At 43.0% G+C, this 21,049-nt stretch overlaps 1 protein-coding gene across 29 annotated transcripts in view; it reads right to left on the bottom strand.

Annotated features, from left to right (window-relative positions):
- Nucleotides 1-280: 280 nt before the first annotated feature.
- CTNND2 (catenin delta 2) overlaps nucleotides 281-21,049 on the bottom strand; it is a 3,139,673-nt gene continuing 3,118,904 nt past the window's right edge. For all 29 annotated transcript variants that reach the window (XM_069219651.1, XM_069219660.1, XM_069219653.1 and 26 more), the window contains one exon: nucleotides 281-1,485. In XM_069219651.1, coding sequence (XP_069075752.1) covers nucleotides 1,225-1,485 — 261 coding nt within the window. In that variant the 3' untranslated portion in view covers nucleotides 281-1,224. The remainder of the gene's footprint in view (nucleotides 1,486-21,049) is intronic.

The following is a 21,049-nucleotide window of genomic DNA, read 5'->3' as shown; positions in this document are numbered from 1 at the left end:
GCTCTTTAACTTTGGTGTAGAGCAGCCCAGCAAGATAACTTGCTGCGCTACCCTACACCAACTCCCCATAAATATGCCCTGTTGTTCCTGCTGTACAAGCAAAAAATGCTAGTCCTCAACTACATATAGAAAACGAACCAAACATCTCTGATTTATCACAGGCATGCTCACACACCAACCATTTAGATAATGATATATACACAAGTAAACATATATATATAGACACAATTAGGAATGTGCTTTGTTGTGCATTTATGATAAATTATTAGAAATAGACATGTTTAGCAAATATGGATGACAGATCAATTGTTATTTATTTTCTTTTAACACTGTATCATCATAAAGAAAACTGGTATAAATGAAAAATTCTATTTCAAATATCTACATCTAAAATTGTAGGCAGTGAAAAGCACTTTGTTGACAGAGTGTGGAATGATGTATGTTAAATTGTCAGAAACTGCTTGAATGCCTTGTTTAGTTGCCACAAACAAATTCACATATCAGAACGAACAATACTGCTATATATTTCTTTAGTTTTTTCCTTGGGATTTTTTTGTCTTTTCTGTTTTTCGTTGTTAAAACATATTGGGGGAAAATAAAATGGAAAAACTGAAAATTGATACGTATTTCAGAACATCTGAAATTTAAGCAATATTTAGAACTATTAGTGAAGAAACACTGTTGCATTGGTGTAATATACACAATGCACTCGTTTTTATCTGTAATGTACATCAAATACTTTACAACAAAGCATTAACAAAAGGCAAGAGACATCTTGCTGTACAGAGGAAACCCCAAAATGCAACTTGAAGCCTAGATTCACAATGAATGCGGATATTAAACAAAATGTGAGAAGCTGTCCCCCATATTTTATGTAAACTGTTCGGTTTCTTGTGCTTCACGTAACCTTCTTGTCCCACTTTGACTGCATTCTCTGCCCTCTTTCCTTCATCCACTTTCAGTTCATAGCATCTACTCAAGACTTTGAATGGCAACAACAACGGTGCCCCACACCACAAGTGAGTTTTCCTGTCTATGGACTCATCTTCTGTGTTTAAATTCCACATGTTCAGCCTTCTACATCACTTTAATCAAAATTTCCACAATGGTTATATTGGACTTTCGTATGGAACAGGCTTTAACAAACTAAATTTGCAGGAAAGAAAAGTCTTGTGGTATGCATGCACATGCACAGTTCCTGGATCCTTGCTTCCTGACAGCGCCTTAAACCCAGGAGTCCGGAGAAGCGGGGTAGTGGCTTGTTTCATAGTTAAGTTCACTATATGGACGAGCAGCTGAATAGAAATCAACGTAGTTGCCAGTAGACTTTAGTCCCAGGTGCATGTTGTACTCGCTGGCTGGTGGGCGATGATGCACCTGATCCTCGAAGAAAGATTCATCATAATTCTGTGTAGAATTCTGAAATGGCTGGTAGGCTTCATATTCTTTCCTATTTGGCTCCTGTGGGACTGGCTGAGTTGAGATCTAGATTAAAAACACAACTGATGATGCAACAGCACCAGATTTTACGAGAGTACATACACATTATGAATTTATTTCAACCATCAAACTCACAACCAGCTACAGAACTATGACAACGGGGTACCTCAATGATCTGCATTTTCACATCTTGAGCGGATTATGAGTAAGCGTTAATGCTTAATTTGCACTAGTGGTTAGTGGTACCATGTCACCAGCACTCATTTTTTAGGACCTGGATGTTCATTTTATCATCAGACTGACACAGAGCAAGAGACAAAAAAGGTAGAAAGGGAAGAAAGAAAAAGGAAGAGAAAGACCGAAACACAGTGACAATGGGAGAAAGCCAGGATAAAACAGAACTTGCAACAGTAAGATAAAGGGACATTTAGGATGTTTAAAGATGCAGTCATGAGGTGGAATCAAGCCCTGGTAGCTTGTGTCCTCAGCAAGAATGGAATGTGGCATGGTCAGCATCATGCTCTGAAGTAACATTTTGAGCCCATGCACTTTTTATTATTGTTCATTTTTACACAAATGAATCACTCATGAGCGACAATGTCTTCAACACTATCTATCACAGCAAATACGCCTTCCATCTTGGACAGCGGCGGCTCCTCCATTATGACGTAGGAACGTCACCCCCACTGCTGAGAGCCAGCAGATGCAAACAAGAAAAATTAAACAATAATAAAAAATGTTATTCTCATTTATTTTTCACTAAGCCTGGTGAGCTGAGTCATAGGGTGGAGTGGTGCCATCCTGATAAATAGCAGCAGGGAAGACCAGTGGTGGGCACTGTAAATGCTCATGTCGCTTTGCCCGGCTGTCTCAGGGTGGCCAAACCAACATGCACCCTTAGAAGTCTCTAACAGGAGCTGTGTTGCATAGTCGGGTTGAGAACAGGCAGAGGCTCCCTGACCCTGAATGAGCACCAAACCAGCTCACTCAGACCAATCCCGGAGCTTATCTCATGCTGGGTAACAGAATTACCAGAATGAGAGCAGCGTCTGGATTGGCATGGATGAGTCTGGGAGCCTGTGCAGTACCCTGGACCAGGAGAGCAGAGGAGGTATTTGTTAAACTATTTCTCTAGTTATCTTTAATTATAATGAATTAACAGTTAGTGGCTTCTGTGTGCCTGAGTGACTGCAAGACCCCCAACTGCCTGCTGAGATATTTACTAATGAATTTATCTGGATAACTTTTGGTCATTTACGACTGCTTACTTTTGGAAAATTACTGCAGCTTGCTGACTTTTAAACAGTTACTGCTGCTTGCCCTGCTGTCATTTCCTGCTGTGGTTATTTAAGAGGCTTCATATCGAGTGAGACATGGCAATTGTTTGCGGACCCACTCAACAATAGCCAACAGCACAGCAAGAAAAACTATCTGTGCGGCCATTTTTTATATTGCTGCGAGGCATTGAAGGAGCCTTCAGAAAGAGTTGCTCAACAAACTCTGGCATTACAAAGCGGCTCCAGAATTTCTTCCCCCTTGTGCTACCATCATGGACGTCAATTCACCAAAATGCGAGGGGTAGCACAAGTGACATCACACGCCATTTCATCTTTACTTTCACTTACACAGATGCTTACACAAACATACATTCACATATACATAGTCTCTTTTACATAAGCACACTCTCACCCGCAAGCATGAACAAAACATATATTTCAAAGTTGTTTTTACTTTCCTCATATATTAAAGAGGGTCATATTCCAGCTAATTGTACTCCTTTTTGTATTACACTAATAGGGAATAATGTTTTATTCACTATTAGTGTAATAACAAAACAGACTGATTGAAAACAAGGAAGTGGATGCCCAAGCAACGTCCAGAACGACGAGGTGTCACTGTGTACCTGGCACTGATTTTGCCACCTCTGAGGCCAGGGGTCTTAAAGACAGTGCTAGGGGTCGCAGGGGGCAAGCTGGGGGTCGCGGACCCCCCAAATGACGTCGATGGTATTATTTACATATTACAGCGCCATTTAGCGCCTTTCGTGGGCTGAATCACCCATGGGGTAAAAGATCGTCAATTTAAACGACAAAGGCTGAAATAGTTTTATACTATTTGCTCAGCAGTGTCAAACTACAATTTGAAATATTTGTGCAGCTTCTCTAAAAATGCCAGCAGCAGTAAACCTCAAGAATAAACATGGGTTTCTTTCTAAATATATACAACGATATAAAATAATTTGCTTCCCACCGACAACTACCGGTGTTCTCATATGAATGCACTAACATCGAATTTATTTCAATTTAAACTAAAGTTCACAGAATTTTAACGCGAGGACGCAGTAGAATCGGACATAAAATGTCAGCGGGGGAAAACGCTAGCTGTAAGGGTTTTTGTGCCCCGGAGTCTCCCGCATTTGTAGACCTTGGACTCAAGTCTAAGAGACAAGTTATAGAATGGGTATATTGTCTTAAAAGTGTGACACATTTTTTTGCTCTACCCAGTGGGACTAATGAGATAACTGGTTTTACTGGACTTTTGGGGAGTGAGCTCTCGGGGTGACATCACCACCATCACAAAACTAACAATTTTTATTTGGGCATGGAAAATAAATGAGGTCTACTCCAGTTACTAAAGTCATTTTTGTTTTATTATTAATGTGTCTGTTATCACTTTTCCTTTATTTTTCCTATATGCTTTACAATAGTTATTCGTACTATGGACTAACTTATTTCCTATTTTTCATTACAATGTGTTTTTTGTTGCCATTTTCAATTGTTGTTTTTTCTTTTATGTTATTCTGTATGATTTTTGTTACACGTTTTCTGTTATGTGTGATGCAATTTTCCTTGTTCATTTTTATTCCTTAGCTTGCTGGTAGGGCCACTGCTGAATTTTAATTTCTTTAGGTTATCCTATCTCGCTGTGCCTTACCGTAGGCAAACAAATTGTAGAAAAGAAGAACCGCAACCCCCCGGTAGGTGAAAGCTGTTGACCTGAGAAATTCCTTCGAGGAGCAAGGAGTAGCTGGTTGGGTAATGTAATAATAGCTATTCGGACAGCCAAGGGTTGAAAACTGGGCTTTATTAAAATAGTGGAATGCAAAATGCATGCAGGGCCCATTGAAATAAGGCAAGTCATGCTCCCCATGCATGTAAGGGCTCCACAAAAGCTCACAGTGCCCCTTAAAACAATGGCAGGCTTAGCGATAGTTGGGTTTCTAGCCTGACAGGTCAGAACCCTAGGTTATGAAGTTCTGGCCTGATAGACTAGGCCCCAGGTTTTAATGAAAGTGGTACCCTCCCACTTTACACGTTTGTCTAAGCAGAGGAATTAACTTGGTCACAAAATGAAAGATTGGTTAAGGAAGATGAGTTCTGCTATCTTTTAGAGAAGGGTGTAGCCTCTTGAAGTGTTGTATAGTTTTGAAGGAGAATGTAATTATAGCGGACTAATCTTCAATGTGATTTGTCACATAATTAAGCTACTGTATTGTCATATTCTCAAGTATGTGATCTACTGATTTCATTGTCTGCATTTTGGACTTTCAAGAAATATTATTGTAGAGACGGTACACTGACTTTTTAAGGACATCCGTACTACAGCTACCAGCTTCCCCAACGGCAGGGGGAGGAAGCTGCTCTGCGGGATGCGCCAGGCGGGCGTTTTAAAAAGCAATAAAAACTTACACAAGCCTGGGACATCAGGACCACATTTACCAACTTTCCTGGTGGCAGGGAGAGGAAGTCGCTAAGCAAGATGCGCCAGGCGAGTGTTTTAAAAAGCGATCCAAACTCCAGCGAGACGCGCGTGGGCCAAAAGTGGGCCCTTCCAAGCCTGTTGGAGCCCCGAGGTGATTGGATACAGTCACCCCTCTTTTGGCTTCACTTCTTTTATAAGGTACTGTTAACTGTGTTTTGGTAGCCTGGTCATCTTTTATGCATCGCTTGTGATGATTATTGACTTTGTTTGGCTGCCAGCATTACGTATTTTCCCTTATGTGCCATTCTGATCTTCTAGCTTTCTGTGTTTTGCTCTGCAGCAGGTTCAGTATGGCTAAGAGAAAGCCAGGCCCCAATATGGAGGAGGAAGCCGCCAAAATAAACTGGTACTTTGTATGGGTACATCAAAAATGCAGTGGGGGCTCTAGATAAAGCAATTCTCCTTGCCGAAGAGTGGCTATCAGTTACCATCCTGACTACTGACTATTAAACTTCAACTGTTATGCCTGTCCGGGACTGTGTGTGTGGGGCCCTTGTATAAAATGTGTTTCTCCTTGTATTACACAGGTTGTTCAGCCAGCCATATCATCTCACTTTAAACTAAAACAAGGGTTTACACACGCACGAATGATCAACGCTATTAAGCCAATGCCCCCTGGGATTTCAACAACTGACTTTATTATTGGCAGCAGATAGATTATTGGGGGGATCTACCCACAGTTTTGCAAGGAGTTTGCTGACCTCCTCAACTCAAAGTTATTGGGGTTGTATGAACGCCTGGGCTGTATTGAGGCAAAGCTCAGTGAATTGGATGCGAGGCCCACCCAATGTTTTGTGGGTGGAGGAGGCACTACAACTGGGCATGGTCCCTCGAGTTCTGGCCAGGAGCCCCAGCCTCAGGGGAGACCAGGGGGAGAGGTCAGCCGTCCAGTTGTTCAACTGGCTGTGCAAAGGTGTCTGCTTTAGGCAGTGTCAGTGACCTGAGGGAGCCTGAGGAGTCTGGGTTACTTGCTGCGAGGACCAATACTCCGAGTAAGCTGCTTGCATCTCCTAATTAGATGAGCTTGGTGCTGGGTAGTGCCTCTCAATATGGTCTCCCACCAGCACTGTGTCCTTATGGCATAGTTATGGCAAATGTTCCGATGTTAGGTCCCAAAGTCAATGAGAGTGCTGTGGAGCTAGTCAATAAACCACACATTTGATTCCTGAGAACATTAGATGTCAGGGCAAAATGTTTTCTGAGATCCTCATGGCAAGAAGAGTGGGATGGATTGGGAAGATGCATAAAGAATTGATGGGGGGCTGTGTTTTTATGTCACCCTTAGAAGTACCAATGTTGCAGGTGAATTTATTTGGGCCTCTCATCAAGGACACAATAGATTTGGCAATGTAAAGACCCTGCCACTTGGCTACGTTTATAGAAATTTGGTTAAAAACTCACCAGCTAGGGAGAACCACCCTCACCCTATCCCTGCCCAGCTATCTTCTTATAACTCTCCCACTCAAAACCGTTTTTCTCCCTTGGAGACATGTCAGAGAATTACTGACTGAATGCCTGAAACAAGTTTAAGAAGACTCATGCATAGGGCGTTTGTTGTAGACTGGGCCCTTCTGGTGTTTGCCCCCACTCACCTCATGATTTGTCAAATTCTGGGATCTTGTAGTTGACAATTTTAAAGACCAGTCCCAGATAGGTAGCAGGGGAAATCCTGTTACATCAGCAGATCATGTGAAAGTTGTCAAAATCCTCTTCTAGAACATTGCTGGCCTTGACAATAAAGTAGGATGTGATGAGAGGGTTAATTTTCTTTTACATAATTATGACATTTTTTAAGAGTCCTGGGCGCTTGAAACCATTTGTATGGACAGTTATTATTCCTATTCAGTGTCTGCAGTTCCATCCTCATCGGTCAGAGCAAGGGCAGGATTAACAGCCTGGTTTAGAGTCACTTTGGACTGTAAAATTAGCTTGGTCCCCTTTGGTTGTATATTATTTCAAGCATTATAATGGGTATTTTAAGACTAACCACAATGGCAATTTTAACAAGGTATACGATTTTAATCTTGGTCTTGAAGCCCAATTTGCCTTTTTGCATAAAGTTTAGCAAATTATTTTAGGTGGGGATTTTAAAGCTAAACTGGGATTAACACAGATGGACAGTGAATGTTTATGTTTGACCTCCGTGGTAAAAGCCTTATCACCTTAGGGGTCAGAAAGAACGTGCACACTTCCAACTGATCAAATCATTTAACCTTATCAATGTGACCGAATTTTGTGACTAGACCCACTTTGCTAAGGCCACCTTTAAAAGTGGTGAGTGCTACTCTACCATTAATTATATCTTTATCACCCGTGAGCCGCTGGCTAGGGATTCTAGGGCAGCTACATATGTAAGCACTTATAGTGATCATAACCCCCTAAGCTTTGGTCTATGCTTCCCGGGGTAGAGGTGTAGGAAGGAAGGGTTTGGTCATGCCATCTTTAACTAATAAGGCCCTAGGTATGCACCTGGCATGTAGAAGTGCTGGCTCGAAAAGTGTTTTGACTAAACTTTGTTTGAACCATCTTCCCTTGGTCCTTAATTGTCTTACTCTTTACTGGTGATTACCGAGCTCATGCTCATCAATGTGTCCAGTTGAGTTTGGGCATGAGTAATTTGCTTACGAAACCTAGCAGTACAGAGGTTAAATGGTTCAACCAGCACTTCAGGAAGGCCTTGGTGCTTTTAAATAAGGCACTTAAAGAGATACCTAGGGACCCCCATAAAATTCAAAGCTTTAGACCTTGAGGACTAGGAGCAAAGAGTTAAAAAAATACATCCTTGTGGAAGTTGGTCGCGGCATGCAGGTCGAAAGACACCAGGGTCTGGATCAGGATCAAAAAAGGTGAAAAGTTGAGTGTCATCTGCATATGACACGTTCTCCACGCCGCAAGATCTCACAATTTGTGCCAGAGGTGCTACATATATGTTAAATAGTGTTGGGTTCAGGCATACACCCTGAGCAAAGCGCTTGACTACTGCCCAGTGAGATCGCGCTGTGTAGGAAATAAAAAGAAAAAGTATTCCAGAAACCATACGGAAAACATGGAGTCTCGTATGCTTTCAGTAGTTTAGCGGTGCTATTGAGGAGGGCTAAATACCGGAAAAGGCATGACGTATGCATGCCTTTCACTAATTAAATCAAGCGAATTTTAAAAGGCAAGCGCACGAACCAACCAAACTGATGGGCGAGACATGGACATGGTTAAAAGCCCACAGAGAGATTACATTACAACAGGGGCCAGAGCGCTTGCAAGCGCTTCACCCTAAAAAGTGGCGAATATCCTGTCTGCTATATTTCTGATGCATTGATGGCAACAGGACAAACTCTAAAGAAGACACATTCAAGTCTAGCAGATGGATACTCCGTCAAAGTGTGGCAGATATCCTGTCCACTGGATTACACGTGCTATAGGAGGCAATACGACAGATGGGAAATCTGTCTTATTTAGGGCATAGTATCCCATCTGCCAATCTTTAATTAAGGCCCTTTGTCTGAATGCATCAGTAGAAATTTGAACACATGAGTTTCATTACTATCAAAATAGAGAAGGGCTTTGTGTTCACATTTGGATTGGATGAATGGGGGGAAGGGGAATGGATTCATAATTAGTTTCGTATTATTTTAATTTCTTACTTGGAAAGGTGTATTCCTAATAGAATCTCTGGAAGCTTACCTCATCACAACCTATGATGACCCAGTCTCCTACTTCTTTCAATACACAGATGTGTACCCTTTGCAATTGTCAAAGGTCACAGAGAAAGGCAATATCAGGTGAAAAGTGCCTTGCACATAATCAAGCTTCAGTATAATGGCCTCTCGGGATTCGTGGCTTTTTATCATGGGAAGTTAGAGATTATGATGTTTTTACAGTTCTTAGTCAGGCTTCTGAGTGTGTTGATCTTTACCAAAGGCACTGTTATTTTAGCTTTCGGGATCCACTGTGCTCTCCCTAATGGAATTTGGTGAAAGTCTGGGAGATCCACCATTACTAAAGCTGAGCTCATTCATACTAGGGCTGTTGCAGGACCTGCAGGAATTGAAGATGTGCAACTTCTTATGTTACTGTTGGAATAACGTTAGAGAGGTGGTTACAATCTTCATCAGTCATGACCTGGGTATGGGTTTATGTGGAGACTTCCATATTTTTAGATCCGGGCTAGAGACAGCTTTACATGTCTCTCCAGACTTCTCACAAATATTACATAATATATACTTCATAATATACCTAAAGAGGGCCTCCAGGTCAACCCACTTATGCCATTACTTGCTGTACCTGTCACTGACATTTAGGTCAGCCTAAACAGCACAGCATATTTCAGTCCTGGGGTCTGTGCAGTTTCCTCAGATGGCCGGTCAAACACACATGTGCACTTAGGTGCACACTTCCTTCCTCCCACCTCCTGCGGCCAAACTCCACCCCTCCCTGCACTGCTGACTGTGCAAGAAGCAGAAAAATCAAGCAATAGTAAACTATCATTTATTTTTCTATTCTGGCACAGCCACCGGAGCGACAATCCTTCGCCATAGCAAAGGTGCTGTATATGTTATATGTTATAAATGTTATAAGTACTTAACATAGCATGCAACTCACTCCCGAAGGAGTATCTCGGCGCTATGCTGTTCAGGGGTAGGTGGCACTGTTAAAAAACCACCATGTTTTTAAAATCTTCTTGAAATTCATAAAATTGGGGCAGGTGCGGATGTGAAGACAGAGATTGTTCCAGTGACGAGGGTCCAAATATGAGAAGGATCTGCCACCAAATCTGTCAATACGAATGCGGAGGTCTACAGAAGAGCTGTATTAGAAGAATTTAACAGGCTATAACGCAGACAGTAGCTATGCTTTGAGCACAGAAAAACAGATTGGGACTGGTAAAGGGGCTTGTGCATCAGGCAGCAGAGCTTGAAAAAATACCCACTTTTTGAAAGGTAACCAATGCAATTTGTTAAGTATAGGAGACAAGGGCAACCAAGCTGGTAAATTACAGATTAGCCGAGCAGCAGTATTCTGAACAACTTGTAGTTTAGCCAGCAAGGTATCATTTGCTGCTACCAGCAGTGCATTCCTGTAATCCAGGCGGCTAGTTATCAAAGCCTGGACCAGGGTTTTCCTAGAGGTGGAAGGGAGCCAGGGAAAAGCTTTTTTTAACAGCCTCATAGAAGCAAAGCAAGTGCCGCATATAGCATTAACTTGGTCTCTCATGGATAGTGTCTGATCTATTTCTACTCCTAAATTTCTCACCACTTGCTTAGGAGAAGGGGCTGGGCCAAAGTCAGAGGGCCACCATTCAGCTGACCAGAGCTCGTGAGCTTTATCGAACAGCACAGTCTCAGATTTCTCAATGTTCAGTGGGATACGGTTGTTAACTATCCAGTAAGCAATTTCCCTCAAGCAGTCTGCAAATTGGTTTTTCACTTTATCTGGATCAGGTTAAAAAAAGGTGAAAAGTTGAGTGTCATCTGCATATGACACGTTCTCCACTCCGCAAGATCTCACAATTTGTGCCAGAGGTGCTACATATATGTTAAATAGTGTTGGGTTCAGGCATACACCCTGAGGAACCCATTTGTTGGTTAGCATCTTTTAAATGGGCTTAGATAAACGTGTTGGGTATAGTTATCAAGGAGGTCCCTGAGGCAAAGTAGTGCACTGCCGTAGATACCTGCTTTGTGTTTAACACACAGATAACTCACATGGAGCTGTTCTGTGTTGTGATCTCAGTACTGCTTGACGCAGCAGAATTGGCTCCTCTGCAAGGGTGACTGCAGCATCGTTTGCAGTTCTTGGTAATGGAGCAGCTTTGGTGTATGTCCTTGACGAGTGCCATTCTGCCTGCCTTCTGGAAGCTCCGGAAGACATGAAGCAGCTATGTGAACTCTTTAACTCACTCATGCAGCGCAGGTGTTTTTTTTGTGTTTTTGGTGCAGTGTGTCATCCGTTCGGGGGCGCACATCGGACTGCAGCTTTCGTCTTAAGGTGTTTCCTTAATGGCCGAGGTTGTACATATGCCTTTCTAAGACCCGTGAGCCACGGTAGCAGCAGTTTCTGTTGGTGACTAGGCATGGTGAAGAATAATGAGGCTAACTGTCATCCCTTTTTATGTGAATGTCCTGTGGATAATTGCAAACAATCGACCTTATAGTAAATATATACTTTCCTTTAGCTTCCTACAAGGTATTAAGCTGAGGTGTTACAAGCTAACATAACTCGTAGATGCACATTTTCTTTGTAAAATTAGCACTTCTCTACTCTTTAGTTGTTCCCAGGTGGGTAAATTGCTGTAGGTGCATTAGCGATCGTAAGCTGGCTAATGACGCTATGAATCAAGGTGTTTCAATATGCACTTGGACTCTGTTGATGTGTAGTTGGAAAAATGAGGACACGTTTTTTATGAAGTTACTAAACGCTATTGGTGGGGAAAATATTTATACTGTAATATTCTTGAAAAATTCTTGTTGGCATGGACAGGAAGTTGTTTTTTATCTTCTTTAAGACATGCTTATTTTTAGAAATTCATAGACATGCCGCAACGAGAAACAGGTGATGCGAGGTTACATGTTACATAAATGAATTACTGAGTAGAGAATGTACTTCAACCATAATTCAGGTTGTTTTAATGATGGTATGTTACTGTGAGTTTTCACACTTATAACTATGGGCCGGATTTAAAGAAAAGTGGTGCAGCGCGGTGCTGCGTCACTTTAGAAATGCAGGGATGCACCATATTTACTCCAGTATTGAAACTTTCATAGATTCACATGCTTGAATCATTTCCCGTCGTCGAGATGAGAGCCCCCGGTATATTTAACTAAGTAGTGTTTAAATAGATATAATACAAGGGCCCTAGACCTCTTTAATTTAACAGTCTATCAGAGTCATTTTAAGAAAAAGGACCAAACTTGAGCATCCACCAATCAGACGACACCACCATCTAGAACCCTCCTGAGAGAAGCTCCAGTACCTCAGATTTTCTTCCGACTGTCGTGCTAGGGAGTCTCCTCAGAGCTCTGCTCTTTCTTCATGCCTTTGGATTAGCTTTAAGCTATTTTTTCTCTGCTAAAACTTGTTTGGACTGATTGTAGGTAAGACCTACAACATGTCTGACAAGGAGAAGAAGGGTTTATTCAGAAATTGCAAGACCTGTGGTAAAAAGAGACTACATTCTGAAGACCCTCATCAGGATTGCATATACTGCCTTTATCCAGACCACTCAGCCAAGGACTGTAAGGTTTGTCATACCTTTTCCTCCAAAACTCTAAAGGATAGAGAAGGCAGATTATTGGTTTGGCTGCAGAAACTTAAGTACAGAGATAATCCAGTCTCGGATTCTGATAGTGATGACTCAACAATGTCCAAAAAGTCATCAAAAATGGCGAGATCAGATACAAGATCTCCTTCACAGCAGTCACGAAAAGCCCACAAAAAGACCGCCTCAGGGTCTTACAAGGGCCGCAACTCCTCTACTTCACCTCATAGATCCTCCAAGAAAGAGGAGAGAGGTCATGCCAGCAGCTCTGAAAGGCACAAGAAGTCCTCCTCTGTACCACCATTTGTGCCTTTCAAAAGGCCCTCATCTGCTACAGGGGCAAAGACTGTACCATCGACGACGGATTCATTGTCGACGAGAGCGCCGGTGAGTGCTTTTTCACAGTTGACGACGACTTCCAACATTTCAGCGTCGACTGTAGTTTTGTCAACGACATCATCGACGACGAGTGTCCCACCGTCGATGAGAACAGTGTCGATGACGTCATCGTCGACGAGGATCTACACCTCATCATCATCGACGGCAGTGACAATGATGTCCGCATTGCCATCGTCGACGGCCTCGTCGACGGTAGACTCTTCAGTAAGGCTGTCGACGATTAAGATCTCTATGCGTTCATCGTCGACGAAAGCTATATCTGTGCCGTCGACGACACCCTTGACGAGGGAAAAACAGCAGAAGAGAAAAGAAAAATGTACCCAAAGCATACATAACCTAGTAAGGTGACCCCTCTCATTCCAGTACACCTACTGGAGGGGGATGGAGAGTCAGACGAAGAGGGTCCATTTGGAACAGCACATAGCCCCTCACAATTAAATGTCAAATATCAAGAGGATGATGATGAATATGGTGAAACCTATGACCCATAGTACTATGGAGGAGATCAACCATATCAGGAGGGGGCATACATACCAACCTCTTTGCTCTCTGATCTCAGAGCAATGCTGGCTGACTACAGTAAGCGTTTTCCTCCTCAAGGACAGCAACCTCCTCCATCGCCCTTTTCAGGGTTTACCACTCCACGTCAGAGGCCAACCTCTTTAGCGCTAGAGAATGTGGCCACGCCGGATATGACCATACCGCACAACACTGATGTTTCGGAAGGTGACCAAGAAGAAGGGGAGCTCCTTGACACTCAGTCTGAGTGGGACGAATATATTATTCCTGCTCCTCCTTCTCTGTCCCAGCCGAAGGTGGATTCCCCGCCAGATCACATCGTGGGTTCCATAATCTCCTGGAGAGAGTGGCTAAACGATTTGCTCTGCCAATGCCGTCCAAGCAAACAGATTGCTTCTTATATGATTTTAAAGAGTCGTTCCAGAAATCTGTGCGCTCTATAGCATTGGTCGACTTCTTATGGGAAGAGGGGTTGAAGGTTATGCACAATCTGCTATGGTCACGGCGGTGCTTCCCCGGCTAGACAAGAAATAGAGAGCACCAGAGGATGCCCCAGCATGCCTAACTGGTCACCCTCATCCAGACTCAGTGGTTGCTCAGGCGGCACAGAGAAGTTCCAAAACTCTATCTGCTCCAATTTCCGCACTTCTGGACAAGGAGGGTAGACGGTTGGACAATATGGGAAAGAGGTTCTCGTCAATGGCTAGCCTCGTTATAAGAGCGGCTAACTCCCTGGCAGTGTTAGCCAGATATGACAGACAACTATGGGCAGACATCCTCAAAGGAGCAATAGAGAAAGTACCTCTATCACAGTGAGGAAGGGGGTTTTATTCCAGGTTCTTTCTCATTCGCAAGAAGTGGAAGGACTGGAGGCCGATCCTCGACCTCAGAGAATTAAATGTTTACTTGAAAAAACAGTTGTTCCGGATGATAAGCCTACAGGATGTCCTTCTGCGACTGAACCAGGGAGATTTTATGTCTACACTAGACCTAAAGGATGCATATTTCCAAATTCCCAGTCACCCAACCCACAGATAGTACCTGAGATTCATGGTAGCTGGAAGCCATTTTCAATTTTGTGTCCTCCCTTCTGGCCTAAAGTCAGCTCCCAGGATATTTACCAAGTGCCTAGCACCAATTGCAGCCTTCCTCAGGAGGAGAAAATACCAGATATTCCCATATCTTGACAATTGGCTGATAAAGGCGAACACCTACGCAGGAGCACGCAGATCAACAAGAAAGTGCATTTCCTTACTCAACAGCTAGGCCTCACCATCAACTGGGAGAAGTCCAAATCCCTTACCATCACACAGAATCACCTTTTTAGGAGCAAATCTGGACACTGAATCCACCATGGCGTGTCCCACTGTAGAGAGACAACAAAAGTTACTAACTCTAGCAAAGTCGATACAGAGAAGAAATTGCATTTCAGTTCGCCTTTTCAAATTTTCGTTGGGCATGATGTCATCATGCATACCTCGAGTTCCTCTCTGCAGACTCAAGATGCGGCCACTACAGGAGCAGCTCAATCTACAATGGCTCCAGATTTCGGGAAGCTTTGAAGATCAGATAAGCATAACCCCAGCAATAGTCGAAGCTCTGATATGGTGGTCTCAGAAGCATCATCTGTCTGCCAGCCTTTCGTTTCTCCATCGTCCAGCACCGTGGACTATCACCACAGATGACTCTCTGGAAGGCTGGGGGGCCGTTTTGCATGACCTTCGAGTAAGTGGCCACTAGAGTTGAGGATAATGCACACCAATCTGCTGGAGCTCAGAGCAGTTTATCTGGCTTTACAGGATTTTCTTCCAGAGATTGCTGGATCAGAGATGGTAATAAGAACAGGCAACACCACTACGATGCACTACTTCAACAAACAGGGAGGCACAAGATCTCTTACCCTCTCCAGGGAAGCTAAAAAAATATGGAACTGGGCCTCAGGCTCACAGCGGTGCACCTGCCGGGGATAGAAAACAAGATGTCGGACTCGCTCAGCAGGCAAAGATCGAGCCACGAATGGGAACTGGACCAGTCCACAGTAGATCACATCTTTTCCCAGTGGGGAACGCCCAAAATCGACCTTTTCGCCAGCAAGTGGAACGCCAAACGCCAATACTTCGCAAGCTGGCATCACCAAAAGGGATCATGGGGGAATGCGTTTTCCATTGCTTGGTCAGGCATCTTTGCTTACGCCTTTCCTCCGACACCATTGATCCCAAGAGTCCTGACAAAGATGACGAGAGAGACGTGCACTATGATATTAATAGCTCCGTAATGGCCTCGCCAACACTGATTTGCAGAGCTGCTTCTTCTTTACTCAGTGAAGCCTCACATCCCGCTGAAAGCATCTCTGCACTAACTGACAAGAAACAAAAGGCAGCTATTGCATCCGGATCCTAAGTCGATGTGACTGTCAGCATGGCTCCAGAGCACAGGGAATTTGCACATTTAAATATTCCACAGGAGTGCAGAGACATTCTGTCCAAGGCTAGAGCAGATAGCATAATAAGGCTTACTCTTGCAAGTGAAAAAGGTTTTGTTTCTGGTGCCACCAACAGCAAATTGATCCGTTTTCCTCACCACCGGAGCAGATATTGCCTTATTTACTACATTTAGCGCAATCAGGTCTTGCGCATTTCTCTATAAAGATGCATCTGGCAGCAATAGCATCTTACAGGCATTCAGACTCTTCACCTTTGTTGTATTCCTCTAAATTAATCAAATGGTTTCTGAAAGGACTTTACAAAGATTTTCCTCCATTCAGACCTCCTCCCTCGTGGAACCTGGAGATTGTTCTAGCGCAACTAATGAAGCACCCGTTTGAACGGATTCATCAAGCTTCTCTGAAATTCCTCTCCTGGAAAGTTGCCTTACTGGTGGCCCTCACATCAGCCAGACGAGCCAGTGAGATACAGGCTCTTTCCATAAAAGAGATGTTTTTACAGCTCAATCAAGACAGACTACTCCTACGCACTAACCCGCATTTTATTACAATGGTCCCTTCGGATTTTCATCTGATGAGCCCTTAGTTTTCAAAACCTTTTTTCTACATCCATCAACTCCTGCAGAGAGAGCTTTTGACTCTTTAGACATTAAAAGATATGTTAAATTCTATCTGGACAGAACTAAGTCTTTTTGCAGGTCCAATCAGCTGTTTGTAGCTTACAGTGCACCCAGGTGAGGTCAACCGCTCTACAAACAGAGTATAGCCAGATGGATCTCCTCAGCTATTCGATTCTGCCATCAGGCAGCGGGCAAACCACTGCATTCATCGGTCCGTGTACACTCTAAGCGGGCAGTTTCTTCCTCAGTAGCGCTGTTTGCGGGGGTTCCCCTGCAAGACATTTGTAGAGCAGCGATGTGGAAAAGCTTCCATATGTTTACAAGATATTACTCCTTGGAAGCACTATCTCAAGGAGAGGTAGCAGTGGGTCAGGCAGTCCTCAGGAACCTCTTCTGGTGAAGGTGAGCCATCTCTTTCATCCCTCAATCCTAAGATAAGGTATGCACAATGTTTATGACTGTTACTTTCGGATTCAGATCCAAGGCTTATGATGTTTTTAATAAAAAGAAAAAAAGGGGAGGGAACATAGGGGAACAGACAGTATTTCATTTGAAATGTTGCTATATAGTTATATATATATTAACATGTTCTGTGACATACATGGCGACAATGTTCCAATGTGCATAGGTACTGCTCGCTACTCTGATTCAAGCATGTGAATCTATTAAAGTTCCAATACTGGAGTAAGAAAATTAGTTACTTACCTGTAACTGTAGTTCTCCAGTACTGGAATCTTTCATAGATTCACATGCGACCCACCCGCCTCCCCGGAGAAGCTCATATATATATATATATATCTTGTTATGTTACACGCACTTGTGCTTGGAAAATCTGAGGGACTGGAGCTTCTCTCAGGAGGGTTCTAGAGGGTGGTGTCATCTGATTGGTGGATGCTCAAGTTTGGTCCTTTTTCTTAAAATGACTCTGATAGACTGTTATCAGAGCAGAATGCAGCTCGCATAGAAAAAGCAAAAAACGAGGAGGAATGAAAGTATTCCTCCTCGTTGCGCCCTGCTAACGCCACTCCTGGGGGTGGCGTTAGATTTTGGTGCTGCCTCAGGTTTATGAAATTTCATAAATCTGAGGCAGCGTTAAAATGCAATGGGTGTTGCTGTGGCACGTCCACAGCAACACCCATTGCACTCCCCTTCCACGCACAGTGCTGCGTGGGAAGGGGCCATATTTACAAGGTGGCGTTAAGCCACAAAACGTGGCTTAACGCCTCCTTGTAAATACGGCACTGTGTTTAGCGCTACAGGAGTGTCACAAAAAGTGACGTTCCTGTGGCACAGGGGCCTATAAATATGGCCCTAAGGCCCATATTTATACTTTTTTTGTGCCGCTTTTTTTTACGCAAAAGTAGCACAAACTTACAAAATACAATTATATTTTGTAAATGTGCGCCGGTTTTGCATCAAATAATAACACAAATGTGGCGCAAAAAAAGTATAAATATGGGCCCAAGTGATATAAATGATATGTAGCCGGAATGCTAGCAGTTTCCAAAACTAAATATTAAGAAACATATTTCTGTCCAAAGCTTTGTTTTCATCTTCAGGTAGATAACTCTTGTTAATTCCCTTAAAGTCCCCTAGTAGTGGCAGTGTGGTCACTTCTTGCACCTTTATCCAGGCCTCTTAAACCAATGCAAATGAGCCGGTCTAGGGTCCCATTCTGTTATAAGTTCGTATATTATAAGTATGTACAAACAGTGGCTGTTGTTTCCATAGATTGCCTGATTCTGCACTTGTTGGCGTGATCCTTTGGACATTTGGAACGTGGTATCAAGTGTGAGGACAAGAATAGGGCAACATTCCCCTAATTAAAGGCCCTCTGCTCAGGGGGAGGTCAGCAGTGGAGCAGTAGGTGCAGTAGCACTGGGGCCAATGAAATACTGCACCCACGCTGTAGATGCCTTTGACTCTTCAATTAGAGTCTGGGGAGTTCAATTCCCTTGCTTTCGTGTAGACCTATAGCACCCTTTGTATGCGGATGATCTGCTTGTACTTGACAGGGTAATTTCACAATTTGCTGGTGTCTTAGGAACAAGGATATTGTGATAAATAGGGGGACACCTATCTCTAAGTGATTCATTGTGACAGGAAAGATATAGTAGGACGGCAGCAACCTCTAGTTATTTCCACCATATATGCTCACAGATTTGGGGGGCACATGTTTTCTCTCAAAGCACTGCATTACCAAACATCTTACTAAGTTTGCTGTCAGTGACTTAAGGATACCAGCAGGCCTTCGCATTAACCTCTAGAGCGAAATGCAAAATGACATTCAAGTATAAACTGAAGTGGATTTAAGGAAAATCTTAACTACTGTTTTGAAGAAAGGTAGCATTCTGGCTATTGCCAGAAGAGGGTAAAATGTCATATTCTTTGGAGTAACCTCAGTCTTTTTAAAGTGTGTGGACGCAATGCCAACAACGGCGGGATAACTCACTATTGAGGTTCTGATGGTCACTCCTATAGATCCGAAAACCCACCAACTGGATTGGGAGGGCTTCTTCTTGGGCATGTTGAAACTCTTTCCTGTAGACCAAAAACAAGACTCTTTCTAATGAACTGTATCCTGCATTTTAAACCCATTGCAAATTTCACTGTCCTTTCTGGCACCATAGCATTCTTATCACATATGTTTCATTGTTTGTTGGACATGTTTCCCTTCAAGCACACACTTCTAACAGTTTCCACGAAGTACATGATTTTGTTCACAACGTCTACAGCCTATTTTCTTTTCTAAGTTTAGCTCTAAATTCTAAAAATGTAGTTGGGTACTCAGCTACTTTAATGTGATAGGTCATTGTAACTCTCCCAGCTACCTGATAATAATAGTTTTTAATTCCTTACGAAAGGCCACAAATTTGTGTTCCAGGAGAAAATAATTTGGTAGGCCCCTGTACACCTTTAGTGTTTGTCCTGCAAGGCGTCTGCTAATTCTGACGAAACTGTTACATTTTGAGATTTTCATGTATCCTTATCAAAGTTTTATCGTTGCTGTCTTCATGCTCACTTTGGGCTGGAAAGTTTCTGTAAGCAGGTTGAATCGGTAGACCAACCACATTAGTGGGCCTCACTTGCTGCTTTAATTGGAAAGCTGTAAGACAATGCAATCACATTTCTTTGTTAACAGATTTTATTGAAGGGTTTTTGGTCAATACATTGCAGCTTATATTGGAAATTGAGGGGTATACTTACAAGCCCCTCGTGCCACTTTGCACCACCGTAGCGTATTTGTTTTTTACACTACGGCGGCGCTAAACAGGCCCTCACCCTGCGCCAAATTTACAAAGTGGCACAATGGTAGCATTGGGCCTCTCCTTAAACCTGTGCACCACATTATACCTGCACCAGGTATAATATATGCAAGGGGTTGTTCCCCCGCAGGGAGGCCCAAAAAACGTGTGCAGTGAAATTTACAAGATTTCCGTGCACCATTCTAGCATCATTTTATAACGCCTGCACAGGCCAGTTGCTGAACGGACGCTAGGCTATTTCCAGTGGGCCTCCCCGAGCTTTGCTGGACTAGTGTCAAAATGTTTAGCACTAATCCGGCAAAGTGCCACAATAGATTCAAAAATGTTGATGCTATTGTTCTAACATGCGTCATGGTGTGCTGTACTGTAAATACAGTGCTACCATGGTGTCGTTAGGGGTGGCGCAGGGCGACACAAGGAAACTAGTGCATTCGAGCCGATGCACCAGTTTCTTGTAAATATGCCCCTAAGTCTTCATGACTCTTCTCTCGTGTTGAATATGCACAGGTTCAGAAAACAGATATACAATCCCAAACACATTACAAACTTCCCCTCGACTCCCCCCACCCTCCCAGTATTGATTAAGTGAACCTATCACTGGAGTACAGCCGTATCTGTTCTAGTAAAATACCAATGGAGTGAAGTATGTGCATGTGAGGGGGCAGAGGACCAATCCCACAATGCAATCTCATAATGTAGGTTTCATATGAATGCGTCAAGTGTTCAAAGTGACTATCTCGGCAGTCTCTGCAGCAGATCAATGTAGTTTATTTGGTCTGTTAAAAAGTTTCTGAACAATGTAATGACGGTCGCGGGGTTGTCAAAACTTTCCTTGACTTTACTGAATCTAAGGAGGAGCCATAAATAATGACTATTTTTGTTCATTTATTTCATTTAGTGCTCCATTGATAAATCAGAATCTAGTGTGACTCCTAGCAATGCCCCTTATATCAGCGTCAAGATCATTAAAGGGATGACCTATATTCCAAGCAGATCATGTCCAAGACACACTTAGATCATGAGCAGACAATATACAAACTTTTAGACTACAATTCCAAATCTCCAGATCAACACCAAATGTCCTCCCACAACCACTACTGAAAAGATAACACTTTACACACCATGCATAAGGAATGACGCAGCTTTGGTACTTTACTATTTAGAAATCACTTAAGACCCTGCAAGGGTTGGAAAGTGTCATAGAAATGGCAAAACATTCCAATTCAAGCTTCTGGTGCCTCCGGCTGCAAGAATGCTGCATGTCTGTTTTCGTGTGAATATACTTATGTGAAAATGAGCAATCATATTCACAGTACAGTAAAAAACTGAGGGACTTGTAACAAGTGGC

Source organism: Pleurodeles waltl, chromosome 2_2, assembly GCF_031143425.1.
Source record: "Pleurodeles waltl isolate 20211129_DDA chromosome 2_2, aPleWal1.hap1.20221129, whole genome shotgun sequence".
In the NCBI taxonomy this organism is placed as follows: domain Eukaryota; kingdom Metazoa; phylum Chordata; class Amphibia; order Caudata; family Salamandridae; genus Pleurodeles; species Pleurodeles waltl.
Note: the sequence above shows the minus strand (reverse complement) of the source record. Positions and strands in the feature narration are given on the sequence as shown.